At 47.0% G+C, this 16,732-nt stretch overlaps 1 protein-coding gene, 1 long non-coding RNA gene and 2 pseudogenes across 5 annotated transcripts; 3 read left to right on the top strand and 1 right to left on the bottom strand.

Annotated features, from left to right (window-relative positions):
* Window positions 1-2,836: 2,836 nt before the first annotated feature.
* On the bottom strand, window positions 2,837-5,979 carry LOC120671032. 4 transcript variants are annotated; one of them, XR_005673474.1, is made up of 4 exons: window positions 5,809-5,979; window positions 5,214-5,624; window positions 3,039-4,600; window positions 2,837-2,963 (listed from the first exon to the last, which is right to left on the bottom strand). It is a non-coding gene; the product is annotated as an uncharacterized LOC120671032 (long non-coding RNA). The 4 variants fall into 4 exon arrangements; XR_005673477.1 differs by lacking the exon at window positions 2,837-2,963 and having other exon boundaries at window positions 4,237-4,600; window positions 5,214-5,417; window positions 5,514-5,624; window positions 5,809-5,977; XR_005673475.1 differs by lacking the exon at window positions 2,837-2,963 and having other exon boundaries at window positions 4,237-4,600; window positions 4,823-5,624; window positions 5,809-5,977.
* Window positions 5,980-6,008: 29 nt separating this feature from the next.
* Window positions 6,009-7,651, top strand: LOC120671031 (annotated as a pseudogene).
* Window positions 7,652-9,347: 1,696 nt separating this feature from the next.
* LOC120670127 (crocetin glucosyltransferase, chloroplastic-like) lies at window positions 9,348-10,425 on the top strand. The gene has a single exon (XM_039950133.1). It carries the CDS (start codon window positions 9,363-9,365, stop codon window positions 10,341-10,343), a length of 981 nt encoding a protein of 326 aa, XP_039806067.1. The 5' UTR covers window positions 9,348-9,362; the 3' UTR covers window positions 10,344-10,425.
* Window positions 10,426-12,204: 1,779 nt separating this feature from the next.
* Window positions 12,205-13,267, top strand: LOC120669386 (annotated as a pseudogene).
* The last annotated feature ends 3,465 nt before the right edge of the window (window positions 13,268-16,732 follow it).

Below are 16,732 nucleotides of genomic sequence, written 5' to 3'. Positions count from 1 at the left end.
ATACTTGCATAGATTACAATATAAATAGTAAAAGCATATTGAATCCTAGAAATGTATAAAATAAGCTTATACACCTACAATAGTTCAAAGAGATTACGTTATTTCTTCTTATTAAGCCTACACTTCTTAAATATTGAATTGCATGTATCAACCAATTCAACCCAAAAACTTAAAGCTGATGGAAGAGGTGGGCAATTAAGTTATACTTCAACATTAAAGTTTATGAAAATATTAATTGTATCATCTTCATCCACTTGAAAGAAAATATCTCGCTCGATGAATGTGTGTAGACAATCATTCAAAACACAATCTCCCATCTTATTTCTTAGCTTAATTTTCACTAAAGTCAATGACCCTTTCAACCCTTGCCGTTGTCACCGGTAGAAGCAAGACCAATTTTAAAACCTCCTAGTTTGAACTAGCTTAACTGAGACGTCAATAGGATTGGTTAGACCTTTAGCGCTATTCTCATGTCTAATGTTATCAATATAATTACCAAATTACAATTCAAATTCGACCAAATCCAAATCAAAGAAGTCACTAGTGTAGAGGAGGGCTGGCTTAGGGTATGCCATGACATACCCTGGCCACCCTGTAGGTCCGCCAGTGGCTCCAGCAATCTCTCAAAACCTTTCTCTTTTTTCAATAATTATTGGGATATCCCAACAATTCACCTCACCTCACTTCATCCTAAATAAAGGAGGGAGTTTTGATTCTCCTAATAAAATAGTTGGATTGGAAGAAAATTATTGATAGACTGTAAAATCAACTTTCTTAATAATTTTAAAATTATTATTAAAACATATCCCAATTTCAATTATTGGAAAAAAATTATCAAGAACTGTTGAAGATACTCTTGCCTGCCCGCACATGTCCGCTCATCGAGTCACGACTCACGAGCGCGTCTCGGTTTCTTCCATTTTCTATGGAACTCCTGTTCTCCTTTGCCTATCCGTGATTCACTCATCTGTCCACGCCGATTCCGAGCGCTCTTTTCCAAAATTTTCTCATGCTACAGTAACTTCGAACATTTAATCAATAATTAAAAGTATTAAATTTGGATAACTGACAAAACTCATTTCATAACCCCTGAGCAAAATCGCGAGACGAATCTAATTATGTAATGATTAGACAATCTCGTACTATAATAAATGACCTCTAATGATGGATTAATTAAGCTTAAAAAATTCATCTTACAATTTCCCTAGTTTTATAATTAATCTATATTTAATACTCCTAATTAGTCTTGTAAAAGTTTTTAAAAAATTTTATCCAAAATTTTTCATGAACTAAATGGACCTAGAGGTGGTGGCGGGCAGGTGCTTCGATTTTCTTCTCGTTCCTCAAGCGAGATGGCAAGAGATACAAAATATCCAGAGGTTGTTTAGATCTAGAAGTTAAACTTTATATTATATTATATCAAAAAGAATTTTAGTATTTAGAAGTATTAAATTAATCTAATTGCAAAACACTAGGGCTAAACTGTGAGACAAATCTAATGAGGTATACTAATTCATAATTAGCATATGGTTATTGTAGCATCACTATAGCAAATCATATATTAATTAGGCTCATTAGATTCGTCTGACAAATTAGCACTCATCTGTGCAAAATGTTTTATAAACATATTTTATTCGATACTTCTAAATAGTAAAATTCTTTTTAATGTGACATGCTAAAAAAAAGCTTCTGTAAACAAATAGGGTCTTACATACCTACGGATACCGAATCTAATGGGTGCAGATACAGTCTGAGTTTGCCGGCGGGCACGGGCGCAGGAACAAATCTAAAGCCAACGAATATTTCCTTACGCGTTTGAAAAATTGATACTCGAATCTGCAAACCCGCAACATATAATATATAAGACTAGTTCATTTATTTGCTCAGATTTTTTGTTTCCACAACTAAATGGTGTTAACATGTTGCTTGTTGGGCTATAATTTATTCAGGTTGAGTATAGAGGTGCATTCATCGATATATTAATATTGACAAATGATTAAAATATGGTTATATAATTTTCTGAAGCTTGCGGGTACAGGCGTGCCAGCAGATATGCATGTATCCGTGAATAGTGCGTAGGGCGTCTTTTCCTGTCCGTAGCGGGTTGCGGACACGATATGGACACAAATTTTAGCAAGCGGATACAAATTTATAAAATTAATATCTTCGTTAATTTTATCCGTTGCCACCTTTACTCAAGCCTGCTGAATTGGCGATCCGCCGGATCCCATATGGCCGCGAGGAAAAAATTTCATGTGCCGGTGGGTCCGGGTCTATTTTGATTTCAATCCTAATTGGTCTTCTAGCTAGACGTGGCGTCAACTGATCGGCCGGCTGCTGCTCCAAAAGACAGCGCTGCCAAGCTCATTGTCATTTACTCCGTAGGTTAAGAAAGAGAAACTACTAAATGATGATGTTTAATAATATACTCGGGATAAACGTACGTGCCACGCATACTTACCATGTGATGATGTTCAATGATATATTTTAAATACTAGTAGCGTGCACGTGCCGCAAGTGTTTAAAAAACAATATTGCAAAAAAACACACACTAAATTTTAGTTACAACAAAGTCAAACTTTATATCTATTTCTCTGGATCAGCCTACTCTATGCGAGATAAAAGGCCAAAAGGTCATTAATAAATGTCATTACTATATGCGAGATAAAAGGCTAAAAGGTCATTAATAAATGTCATACTCCTGGACCTCTTGACCAATATTGTAAAAAAAAAAGTAGCTCACCAGAGAGAAGCTAAAACAGAACAGGATGCCAGTGACCACCCTAAAAATATAAAATGTTTTAGTAAAAGCAAATCTTCTAGGTAAAAACAACAAACATAAAAAAAACTGAGTATACTTGATGAATTGAACCCACACTATATCACTACAACCAAATTTTGACATCCAGAGCACCTTCCATGGATCCACCAAAATATGCCACCAAAAAATAGCCTTCATCAATCTGATGAGGCAAAATTCATATGTGAGAGATTCTCATATCTTCTTTAAAATGCTATTACAACCAGAGGCCATATACCTGTACAATAGTGGAAGCATGATAACTATTGAAAGGGGTACTCCTAGCTGGAAATGTGAATTCTTCCTTCAAAATGCTCCATCCAGATGTCACATTTGCAGTAATGTTGGTAATGTTTTGGGTAATCTCTGCAAACCTATTTCCATTATCCACCTTTCTTGTAAGCTCAAATTCAGCATCTACATCTTGTAAGGAGACATCAAATTTCAGATATTTGAAATTGATAAGAGTCTTCATAAAGTAAATTCATAATAAGTGACAACATTCAGCATGCACACACGTGGCACGTGTTTAAAAAGCAAAATTACTTAAAATAATTGGATTACATCAAATGAACTACTAAAATTATCATAAATAAATTTGGTATGTGCTGCTTCTTAGGGAACTCATTAATTCAAATATCTCCACCCTAGTTACAAGTTTTGAATGTATATAGATACACGCACTTAAGTATGGGGAGCAAAAATAGTTTCTATTTTTGTTAGATCTCCACACGGACACGGGCATGAATCACCGTGACAGCTGCAAGGAAGGAAGATATTATTGCTGCAAAAGAAAATGCTTAAAAGATTGTAAAAAAAATTGCTTATGGAGGGGTAAGGGCCCTCATCGGGCTCAACACGTGAGGAACCTAGAAATGGACCTGATCTGCAAGGACGATTTCTCAAGTGTGCGTGTTTTAAAATTTCAAAATAATAGCGACAACCCCCGCTTATAAGCTGATCGCTCATGCCTTGTGTTGGCGATGTGGGACAAAACCCCCATCTTCTGCATGCAACTCGCTAGCACGCACCTAACCAATGCATTCTGCTGCATATATCTTGGGTCAATCAAAATTCAACCTGCACGGCGTGGAATTCTCGAATCCCCTGGATCACTTCGGAAACATCTTATGCAAATATGGCCAGAATACTCAACCTACAAACCTAAAAACTGCAGCACTGTAAAGAAGGCCTTATAATTCTAATGCTAACTAACGAACTTAGCTTTAAGAGACCAATAGATGAAAAAATAACTTTATTTAGGAGCAGAAGAATACATGAAAATGAAGCAAAAAAAATTGAAAATAGAAGAACAAAAGATATTATCCATCTTGAGCCTCATCTTGGAACCTACCACCAACATTCCAAACGAGAGGCTCAGTCAAAGCCTGCCAATGTTTGAATCCAATGTATGTGCAAAGTAAGTGACCTGCAACTAACGTAGTAAAGCAGCATTATCTGTGAGCAACCTGCGGGTGAAGAATACCCTTCCGAATGAAGTATTACAACAGCCCAAAGAGACGATTCAATGCGATTACGAAGAGAGAACAATATTGATTCTTTCGTTTAACTTTGGACAAGCCATCCCATCAAACACAATTACAGGATTGTCTAGGCTACTCTTTACACCTTTACAGCTCAATTTGTTTGTTCGGACGCCTAGCCTGCAGTCATGAACTAAAGGGGAATGGTTGACCACGCACCTCCATCTGGTTGCTCCTCCCCTCCGGCCCTCGTGTCCTTGCTGCCGCCGATCCCGTTTCTCGAGCGTCTTGTTCTGGGATCTTGCAGTGCCTTCTGCTGTTAGAGATGTCAAAATTTTGTAACCAAATTTTGTATCAATAAAGGCAGAAAACAGGAATGTCAAAAATTACAAAGGAGAATGAAACACTGTTAGTGATGTATATCCCATCTGCAATACTTGCTTTAAGTGGATTGTAAAGTCCATGCTTTAGGCATTTAGATAAACTCCCCACAAATGGCCGCAGAAGAAAAAAAATCACATGTTGCATAAGAGCATACTTGACAGAATCAGATTGCATAAGGACTGCATTGTAGCCATATTGCTTGAACTTGTCAGCTCTACCATGCAAGCATTCTAACTGTGTCCTTGACTGTACCAAAAATAACCTGATATTGGCATATAGTATTATCAGGTAAATCTCTTAGAACAGACATATTGGAGCTCATGTATGGCATTCAGCTTGGTACATACAGCAATAAAAAAGCTGAACTTAATGAATGAAAAAACACCCAAAGGAAAAAACCTCCATTTATATAGAGATAGCTAAGGTCTTAGTATTCAAACCCATCACTAATACTCTTCCTGGATCTATCACAACCCATCTTTAATTAGCGGAAAATATCAAAGCATTCATTAAATCGAGAAGAGAATAGAATAACCAAATCAAACCTGAAATTAGTCAATCATGTTGTATCAGTGTGGAAACCTGAAATTAGTCCAAAAAAGAATCATGAGCTCCCAATAATTTATGCTAACTTGATTCTGTGATTTACATGGCCCCAAAGTAGAAATATTTTCTTCTAGAGCACCTCAGCCTTCCTCTCCAGATCTTCTTGGAATGGCAGGAAGAACAAACAACCTTCCTCTCCAAATCTTCTTGGAATAGCAGGAAGAGTAAACAGGAGATGAACTCAATGCTGACAATGGCATGCTTGTTAACCCATTATTTATTAGCACAATTCACAGAACCTGCAATGCTCCATACAGTTGTTGCTCTTATCAGCTTGTACTCGTGATGACCACGGCTGAACCTGGAAGCCTCTGAAGGACTGATCAATTAGTTTGTAAATATATTGAAACCTGGAATAGTAGTAGATAATTCTATATCAGCACAATCTTTTGTAAATAATGTTAAGACCTAAATGCATTGGTTCCCACGAGAATCAGTATATCCAAGCAACTTGCCGATGAACATGGTTTCCTTTCAACATTAAGAATGACCATTGCAATGTGTGAATAAAGAAAAGAATCCATTTGTTCATACCTTCTTCTCATAGTAAGCAAAAATATGTATTAGAACATCCCCTGTTTGATGTTAGGCATCGTTATGCCACATATCTGAAAAATACAAATTTCTGTTTGGCACAGTGCAGAGTAAATTCCTGCCCATTAGAGGATGGGTGATGACATCAACTACGGCTGCTGCACATAAAGGCGAGCAGGGTAAGCCACACAGTCGTGCGCGCGAGGGAGCGGACGACTCGAGTCTGGAGGAGATGTCGCCACGGCCGCACTTCCTCGTGCTAACCTTCCCGTTCCAGGGCCACATCGCCCCGGCGCTCCGCCTCGCCAGGCGCCTGCTGGCCGCCGCGCCCGACGCGCTCGTCACCTTCTCCACCACCGAGGCCGGGCACGCCCGCATGTTCCCGGCCACGCCCGAGCCCGACGGCGCCGCCGGGGCCCTCCACCACGGCGGAGACGAGGACGGCCGCCTCGAGTTCCTCCCTTTCCCCGACGGCACGGAGGCCGGGTACGTCCGGAGCGCCGACCCGGGCGCGTTCAACGCCTACATGGCGTCCTTCCACGCCGCGGGCGCGCGCGGCGTCGCGGGGCTCGTGGACGCGCTCGCGGCGCGGGGCCGCTCGGTCTCCCGCGTCCTGTACACGCTCCTGCTCCCGTGGGCGGAAGGCGTCGCGCGCGAGCGCGGCGTCCCGTCCGCGCTGTACTGGATCCAGCCGGCCGCCGTGTTCGCCATCTACCACCACTACTTCCACGGCTGCGCCGGCGTCGTCGCCGAGCACCGCCACGACCCGTCGTTCGTCGTGGAGCTCCCCGGGCTGGCGCCCCGGGCCATCGGCGACCTGCCGTCCTTCCTGATCGCTGATTCCACCGACCCTTCCGATATCTTCCACAGCATTTTCACCACGATCCGCGACCGATCGAATCGCTTGACAAGGAGAGGCCCAGGGCCACCGTCCTTGTCAACACGTGCCAAGAGCTCGAGGTGGGCGCCCTCGCTGCCATGGGAGCGCACGACGTGCTCCCCGTCGGCCCCGTGCTCCCGTCCGGCGACGACGAGGCCGGCATCTTCAAGCAGGACGGCGCCGAGTACATGGAGTGGCTCGATGCCCAGCCGGCGAGCTCCGTGGTCTACGTCTCCTTCGGGAGCCTGGCCTCGATGGCGAGGGAGCAGCTCGACGAGCTCCTCCTCGGCCTCGAGGGGAGCGGGAGGCCGTACCTCTGCGTCATCCGGAAGGACGTCATGGCCGCGCTCGGGGAGGCGGAGGCGGAGGTGCGCGGGCGCCTCAAGAACGGCGTCGTGGTGGAGTGGTGCGACCAGGTGCGGGTGCTGTCGCACGCGGCGGTGGGGTGCTTCGTGACGCACTGCGGCTGGAACTCGGTGCTGGAGAGCGTGGCGAGCGGCGTGTCCATGGTGTGCGTGCCGCAGATGTCGGACCAGAGCATGAACACGCAGCTCGTCGTGCGCGACTGGCGCGTCGGCGTGCGCGACTGGCGCGTCGGCGTGCGCGCGCAGGTGGACGGCGGCGGCGTGCTGCGAGCGGTGGAGGTGAGGCGGTGCGTCGAAGAGGTGATGGGGGATTCGGAGGCCGCGGCGGAGGTGCGGCAAATGGCGGGGAAGTGGAAGCGGATGGTCGCAGAGGCCACGGAGAAAGGAGGGTCGTCGGAGCGTAATCTCATGGCATTCGTGGACAGCGCAAGGATCACTGTTTGAAGACTCATGTACTTTCGCTGAACCTTATGTGGCGCCGTGGCGGTGTGTCGCGCAATCGAACTCTGGTGTTGCTGACTTCTGCTTTAATCGCTGATGTACTGATAGAAATTTTACTCTGGCTGTGTTTAGATGGAGGGAAAAGGGGATGCGAAAAGTCACATCGGACACTATAGCATACTGCAATATTTTTCGTTTGTTTGTGGTAATTGTTGTCCTACCATGACCTAACTAGGCTCAAAAGATTCGTCTCGTCGTGTACATCAAAACTATGCAATTAGTTTTTTTATTTATCTACATTTAATGCTCCATGCATGTGTCATTTGCTATATTTAATGTTTCGATGTGATGTTAATGTGATGGAAAATTTGGAATTAGGGGAGTTTCTTGGGAACTAAACCCAGCCTCTATGTCTTCCAGAAAAAAAAGGATGAAAAAGTGCTGTAGACAATGCGTTAGGAATTGAACTCATCAAGCAGGCTATCGTCTAGATGAAGTGAAAAATACTGTGTTATCCGTCTGAATGTCTGATGGTGATGGTGCCACGGTGGTTGCGTGAAGGCAGTGCTGCGGCCGGCTGAGCAGCTGCCGAAGGATGGCCTCGTTTGGTTCCATTATAGGGATCTTAGAATAGTTTTTCTAGTCTCCGTATGAAAAACCAAATAAAGTCTATTTGCAAAATTTTTTTTTTAGGAATGTGTGTAACTTTTCGCGACCAATCTAATGGTGGTAATTAATCGACGATTAGCTAAAGTGATGCTACAGTAACCATCCTCAAATCACGCGGTCAAATGCCTCATTAGAATCTTCAGAGTTCTAGCGCAGGGTTTTGAAGTTGGTTTTGTAAACTGACTTTATTTGACACCGTAATTAACGGTCAAAGTGTTATTATTCTCAATAATGGCATAAACCAAACAAGACCGATGAAGCTAGCAAGGGAGTGGATGATGGATCCTTACTTTCATTCTCAGTATCCACCAGGAACCAAAAACGCAACTGGAGAATAGAGGCATGGGCTGGAGGACCATGACGCGCATAGGAACAACGTTCCCCTTGACGATTGACCATGGCAACCTACGCATCTGATTCCTCTCTACGGACCGCTTCTCCTCTTCATCAATCATGTCTGTGACTCATCTTAGATCCTTCTCCTGGTGTTGATTTTTCCAAAAAGGTATGATCTCTGCACAGTTTTACAGTGACTTCATCCTCTCCCGATGATGCTCGTAGTCTCTGGTTTATCGCCTCTTTTGCCTGTTCAAAAATTAAATTGGATGAGACAAATGTTGATCTCATTCTCCAATCGGTTCTTGGGGTTTTTGCCTCTGATTTTCCTTTGGTTGAGGTGAAAGATTGGATTTTTAAATTCACAGTTTCCTCAGGCGAGGTGATCTACAATTTGTGCATTATCTCGGATGCATCTTTCAAAGTGGCTTTTCATCCATGGAATGAGCACAGTCTTCATCTTGCCGAATCATTTGTGTCTGCTTCCCTTGAAATCAATTTTCACTGAATTGAACTTCGATCAAATAAGCGCACCTATGTTGATGCCGTTCATTCATCTCCTCCTCTTTCCGGTGCAGATTGTGTTCCTCTGGGTTCTTCACATTTCCAGAGACCATCAGTTTCTAGTCGCCTAAATTCTGATGATTTGTGTAGAAAGATTTTACAATTTGATCATTTTTGTTTGAGTAAATTTCATGACCGGTCCCTAAACTATCGGACGATTCTCATCCAGGTCCCCATACTATGAAATTGCATTTTTGGGTCCCTAATCTATCTAAATGGGTCATCTAGGTCCAATTCAGCCACGCCATACCCCAGAAGCTGATGTGGCAGGCTGATTGTGCAGTGATGTAGACACTTACATGTGGGCCGCCGTGTTCGCCATCTACCACCACTACTTCCACGGCTGCGCCGGCGTCGTCGCCGAGCACCGCCACGACCCGTCGTTCGTCGTGGAGCTCCCCGGGCTGGCGCCCCGGGCCATCGGCGACCTGCCGTCCTTCCTGATCGCTGATTCCACCGACCCTTCCGATATCTTCCACAGCATTTTCACCACGATCCGCGACCTGATCGAATCGCTTGACAAGGAGAGGCCCAGGGCCACCGTCCTTGTCAACACGTGCCAAGAGCTCGAGGTGGGCGCCCTCGCTGCCATGGGAGCGCACGACGTGCTCCCCGTCGGCCCCGTGCTCCCGTCCGGCGACGACGAGGCCGGCATCTTCAAGCAGGACGGCGCCGAGTACATGGAGTGGCTCGATGCCCAGCCGGCGAGCTCCGTGGTCTACGTCTCCTTCGGGAGCCTGGCCTCGATGGCGAGGGAGCAGCTCGACGAGCTCCTCCTCGGCCTCGAGGGGAGCGGGAGGCCGTACCTCTGCGTCATCCGGAAGGACGTCATGGCCGCGCTCGGGGAGGCGGAGGCGGAGGTGCGCGGGCGCCTCAAGAACGGCGTCGCGGTGGAGTGGTGCGACCAGGTGCGGGTGCTGTCGCACGCGGCGGTGGGGTGCTTCGTGACGCACTGCGGCTGGAACTCGGTGCTGGAGAGCGTGGCGAGCGGCGTGTCCATGGTGTGCGTGCCGCAGATGTCGGACCAGAGCATGAACACGCAGCTCGTCGTGCGCGACTGGCGCGTCGGCGTGCGCGCGCAGGTGGACGGCGGCGGCGTGCTGCGAGCGGTGGAGGTGAGGCGGTGCGTCGAAGAGGTGATGGGGGATTCGGAGGCCGCGGCGGAGGTGCGGCAAATGGCGGGGAAGTGGAAGCGGATGGTCGCAGAGGCCACGGAGAAAGGAGGGTCGTCGGAGCGTAATCTCATGGCATTCGTGGACAGCGCAAGGATCACTGTTTGAAGACTCATGTACTTTCGCTGAACCTTATGTGGCGCCGTGGCGGTGTGTCGCGCAATCGAACTCTGGTGTTGCTGACTTCTGCTTTAATTGCTGATGTACTGATAGAAATTTTACTCTGGCTGTGTTTAGATGGAGGGAAAAGGGGATGCGAAAAGTCACATCGGACACTATAGCATACTGCAACATTTTTCGTTTGTTTGTGGTAATTGTTGTCCTACCATGACCTAACTAGGCTCAAAAGATTCGTCTCGTCGTGTACATCAAAACTATGCAATTAGTTTTTTTATTTATCTACATTTAATGCTCCATGCATGTGTCATTTGCTATATTTAATGTTTCGATGTGATGTCAATGTGATGGAAAATTTGGAATTAGGGGAGTTTCTTGGGAACTAAACCCAGCCTCTATGTCTTCCAGAAAAAAAGGATGAAAAAGTGCTGTAGACAATGCGTTAGGAATTGAACTCATCAAGCAGGCTATCGTCTAGATGAAGTGAAAAATACTGTGTTATCCGTCTGAATGTCTGATGGTGATGGTGCCACGGTGGTTGCGTGAAGGCAGTGCTGCGGCCGGCTGAGCAGCTGCCGAAGGATGGCCTCGTTTGGTTCCATTATAGGGATCTTAGAATAGTTTTTCTAGTCTCCGTATGAAGAACCAAATAAAGTCTATTTGCAAATTTTTTTTAAGAATGTGTGTAACTTTTCGCGACCAATCTAATGGTGGTAATTAATCGACGATTAGCTAAAGTGATGCTACAGTAACCATCCTCAAATCACGCGGTCAAATGCCTCATTAGAATCTTCAGAGTTCTAGCGCAGGGTTCTGAAGTTGGTTTTGTAAACTGACTTTATTTGACACCGTAATTAGCGGTCAAAGTGTTACTATTTTCTATAATGGCATAAACCAAACAAGACCGATGAAGCTAGCAAGGGAGTGGATGATGGATCCTTACTTTCATTCTCAGTATCCACCAGGAACCAAAAACGCAACTGGAGAATAGAGGCATGGGCTGGAGGACCATGACGCGCATAGGAACAACGTTCCCCTTGACGATTGACCATGGCAACCTACGCATCTGATTCCTCTCTACGGACCGCTTCTCCTCTTCATCAATCATGTCTGTGACTCATCTTAGATCCTTCTCCTGGTGTTGATTTTTCCAAAAAGGTATGATCTCTGCACAGTTTTACAGTGACTTCATCCTCTCCCGATGATGCTCGTAGTCTCTGGTTTATCGCCTCTTTTGCCTGTTCAAAAATTAAATTGGATGAGACAAATGTTGATCTCATTCTCCAATCGGTTCGTGGGGTTTTTGCCTCTGATTTTCCTTTGGTTGAGGTGAAAGATTGGATTTTTAAATTCACAGTCTCCTCAGGCGAGGTGATCTACAATTTGTGCATTATCTCGGATGCATCTTTCAAAGTGGCTTTTCATCCATGGAATGAGCACAGTCTTCATCTTGCTGAATCATTTGTGTCTGCTTCCCTTGAAATCAATTTTCACTGAATTGAACTTCGATCAAATAAGCGCACCTATGCTGATGCCGTTCGTTCATCTCCTCCTCTTTCCGGTGCAGATTGTGTTCCTCTGGGTTCTTCACATTTCCAGAGACCATCAGTTTCTAATCGCCTAAATTCTGATGATTTGTGTAGAAAGATTTTACAATTTTGTCATTTTTGTTTGAGTAAATTTCATGACCGGTCCCTAAACTATCGGACGATTCTCATCCAGGTCCCCATACTATGAAATTGCATTTTTGGGTCCCTAATCTATCTAAATGGGTCATCTAGGTCCAATTCAACCACGCCATACCCCAGAAGCTGATGTGGCAGGCTGACTGTGCAGTGATGTAGACACTTACATGTGGGCCGCCGTGTTCGCCATCTACCACCACTACTTCCACGGCTGCGCCGGCGTCGTCGCCGAGCACCGCCAAGACCTGTCGTTCGTCGTGGAGCTCCCCGGGCTGGCGCCCCGGGCCATCGGCGACCTGCCGTCCTTCCTGATCGCTGATTCCACCGACCCTTCCGATATCTTCCACAGCATTTTCACCACGATCCGCGACCTGATCGAATCGCTTGACAAGGAGAGGCCCAGGGCCACCGTCCTTGTCAACACGTGCCAAGAGCTCGAGGTGGGCGCCCTCGCTGCCATGGGAGCGCACGACGTGCTCCCCGTCGGCCCCGTGCTCCCGTCCGGCGACGACGAGGCCGGCATCTTCAAGCAGGACGGCGCCGAGTACATGGAGTGGCTCGACGCCCAGCCGGCGAGCTCCGTGGTCTACGTCTCCTTCGGGAGCCTGGCCTCGATGGCGAGGGAGCAGCTCGACGACCTCCTCCTCGGCCTCGAGGGGAGCGGGAGGCCGTACCTCTGCGTCATCCGGAAGGACGTCATGGCCGCGCTCGGGGAGGCGGAGGCGGAGGTGCGCGGGCGCCTCAAGAACGGCGTCGCGGTGGAGTGGTGCGACCAGGTGCGGGTGCTGTGGCACGCGGCGGTGGGGTGCTTCGTGACGCACTGCGGCTGGAACTCGGTGCTGGAGAGCGTGGCGAGCGGCGTGCCCATGGTGTGCGTGCCGCAGATGTCGGACTAGAGCATGAACACGCAGCTCGACGTGCGCGACTGGCGCGTCGGCGTGCGCGCGCAGGTGGACGGCGGCGGCGTGCTGCGAGCGGTGGAGGTGAGGCGGTGCGTCGAAGAGGTGATGGGGGATTCGGAGGCCGCGGCGGAGGTGCGGCAAATGGCGGGGAAGTGGAAGCGGATGGTCGCAGAGGCCACGGAGAAAGGAGGGTCGTCGGAGCGTAATCTCATGGCATTCGTGGACAGCGCAAGGATCACTGTTTGAAGACTCATGTACTTTCGCTGAACCTTATGTGGCGCCGTGGCGGTGTGTCGCGCAATCGAACTCTGGTGTTGCTGACTTCTGCTTTAATTGCTGATGTACTGATAGAAATTTTACTCTGGCTGTGTTTAGATGGAGGGAAAAGGGGATGCGAAAAGTCACATCGGACACTATAGCATACTGCAACATTTTTCGTTTGTTTGTGGTAATTGTTGTCCTACCATGACCTAACTAGGCTCAAAAGATTCGTCTCGTCGTGTACATCAAAACTATGCAATTAGTTTTTTTATTTATCTACATTTAATGCTCCATGCATGTGTCATTTGCTATATTTAATGTTTCGATGTGATGTCAATGTGATGGAAAATTTGGAATTAGGGGAGTTTCTTGGGAACTAAACCCAGCCTCTATGTCTTCCAGAAAAAAAGGATGAAAAAGTGCTGTAGACAATGCGTTAGGAATTGAACTCATCAAGCAGGCTATCGTCTAGATGAAGTGAAAAATACTGTGTTATCCGTCTGAATGTCTGATGGTGATGGTGCCACGGTGGTTGCGTGAAGGCAGTGCTGCGGCCGGCTGAGCAGCTGCCGAAGGATGGCCTCGTTTGGTTCCATTATAGGGATCTTAGAATAGTTTTTCTAGTCTCCGTATGAAGAATCAAATAAAGTCTATTTGCAAAATTTTTTTAGGAATGTGTGTAACTTTTCGCGACCAATCTAATGGTGGTAATTAATCGACGATTAGCTAAAGTGAAGCTACAGTAACCATCCTCAAATCACGCGGTCAAATGCCTCATTAGAATCTTCAGAGTTCTAGCGCAGGGTTCTGAAGTTGGTTTTGTAAACTGACTTTATTTGACACCGTAATTAGCGGTCAAAGTGTTACTATTCTCTATAATGGCATAAACCAAACAAGACCGATGAAGCTAGCAAGGGAGTGGATGATGGATCCTTACTTTCATTCTCAGTATCCACCAGGAACCAAAAACGCAACTGGAGAATAGAGCCATGGGCTGGGGGACCATGACGCGCATAGGAACAACGTTCCCCTTGACGATTGACCATGGCAACCTACGCATCTGATTCCTCTCTACGGACCGCTTCTCCTCTTCATCAATCATGTCTGCGACTCATCTTAGATCCTTCTCCTGGTGTTGATTTTTCCAAAAAGGTATGATCTCTGCACAGTTTTACAGTGACTTCATCCTCTCCCGATGATGCTCGTAGTCTCTGGTTTATCGCCTCTTTTGCCTGTTCAAAAATTAAATTGGATGAGACAAATGTTGATCTCATTCTCCAATCGGTTCTTGGGGTTTTTGCCTCTGATTTTCCTTTGGTTGAGGTGAAAGATTGGATTTTTAAATGCTCACAGTTTCCTCAGGCGAGGTGATCTACAATTTGTGCATTATCTCGGATGCATCTTTCAAAGTGGCTTTTCATCCATGGAATGAGCACAATCTTCATCTTGCTGAATCATTTGTGTCTGCTTCCCTTGAAATCAATTTTCACTGAATTGAACTTCGATCAAATAAGCGCACCTATGCTGATGCCGTTCGTTCATCTCCTCCTCTTTCCGGTGCAGATTGTGTTCCTCTGGGTTCTTCACATTTCTAGAGACCATCAGTTTCTAGTCGCCTAAATTCTGATGATTTGTGTAGAAAGATTTTACAATTTGATCATTTTTGTTTGAGTAAATTTCATGACCGGTCCCTAAACTATCGAACGATTCTCATCCAGGTCCCCATACTATGAAATTGCATTTTTGGGTCCCTAATCTATCTAAATGGGTCATCTAGGTCCAATTCAGCCACGCCATACCCCAGAAGCTGATGTGGCAGGCTGACTGTGCAGTGATGTAGACACTTACATGTGGGGCCCATGTGTCGGCCTCCTCCCTCTCTCCTCTCTTCTTCCTCCCGCGGCCACTCCCTCCCACGCCGGCGGGGCGCGGGGCCATGGCGCCGGCGGCCGGATCCGCGCAGGTCTGGCGGCAGCGCTCCGAGCTCGGGCCCGTGGCCATGGCGTCCGCGTGCGCCCCGCGGAGCTCCCTCCCCCTCCCCCGCCAGCAGGGCGTGGGGGCCATGGAGGCGTCGCTTCGAGCTGGGGGCCCGTGGCCATGGCGCCCGCGCGCGCCCCATGGAGCTCCCTCCCCCTCCCTTGCCGGCGGGGCGCGGGGCCATGGCGGCGGCGCTCCGAGCTCGGGCCCGTGGCCATGGCGGCCGCGTGTGCCCTGCAGAGCTCCCTTCCCCCTCCCCTGCGTGCGCGGCCGGCCATCCTTCCCCTCCCCTACGCCCGTAGTGGCCGGCGGCGCTTGTTCCGGAGCTGCTCTGGCCGGTCTCGAGCGGATCTGCGGCGGCGGAGCTCGGCCGACCTCCTGCTCGAGCTCGGAGGCCATGGCGGTGGCGGCAATGGCGGGCCTCGAGCTCAGGCCGTGGAGGGAGGCGCAGACCAGGCCCCTCCTCGCGGCGGCCACTGGAGGGAGGAGCAGAGGCTCCTCGCGGCGGCGGCAGCTACTCGCGGCGGCCGTGGGAGGAAGAAGAAGGGAGGAGAGAGGGAGGAGGCTGACATATGGGCCCCACATGTAAGAATCCACATCATTGCACAGTCAGCCTGCCACATCAGCTTATGGGGTATGGCGTGGCTGAATTGGACCTAGATGACCCATTTAGATTGATTAGGGACCCAAAAATGCAATTTCATAGTATGGGGATCTGGATGAGAATCGTCCGATAGTTTAGGGACCGGCCATGAAATTTACTCTTTTCGTTTCAACGCGAAGAACACACAGACACGGAAATCTAGTGTCAATCTTGATTTGAATTTGAATTTGAATCCGACTCCTTCAATTAATTCCCATGGGCCTCCCTAATTTTCGCCCGCAATCCATGAAGCCCAATGGACCGCCCTGCACCCATTGCCTTTCTCATAAACATGACCGACCTATGTGTAGAAACTATGTCCGGTGCACCTCATGCTTCAGATTGGGACATGTTGCTCTTCACTGTAGATTTTTGCCTCAATTCTTGAGCTTGCACCTATCAGGCAGCTTGCCTTCCTTCCCAATTGTTGTGGACTCCGATCTTTCCAATTCATGGTTCTCCTCCCAATCCTCTCTGATAGCCGGGTCGAGTGGTAGCAATCATCCATTTTTCCTCTCTTTTGGACATCTTGCTCAAGCTCTTCATACTCATTGGATCATGTATAATTTAGTTATAAATTTATTTAAATTTAACCAACATGAACATAAATAAATTTATATCAAAGGTATACATGATCCAAAGAATATGAAGTTTTTACTGGAGTTCAAGCATACAATAGTTAACCCACCATAAAAATTTCACCACAATTAGACAATGAAAATTGCAGATATGAATCATTTCCATTAATTGCAAAAAATATAGATCTAAATCTACAATAAATAATTTGTACTAAAACATACCATATCATATGTTCACTATGTAGATCTACTCATGTAGAGTACAACAAAATTTAATTTTCAATTTTTAGTTTTTTCTTGAATTTGTTATGATTTTTTAAAGATTCAGCTGAAA

This window comes from Panicum virgatum, chromosome 4N (genome assembly GCF_016808335.1).
Source record: "Panicum virgatum strain AP13 chromosome 4N, P.virgatum_v5, whole genome shotgun sequence".
Classification (NCBI taxonomy): Eukaryota; Viridiplantae; Streptophyta; class Magnoliopsida; order Poales; family Poaceae; genus Panicum; species Panicum virgatum.
Note: the sequence above shows the minus strand (reverse complement) of the source record. Positions and strands in the feature narration are given on the sequence as shown.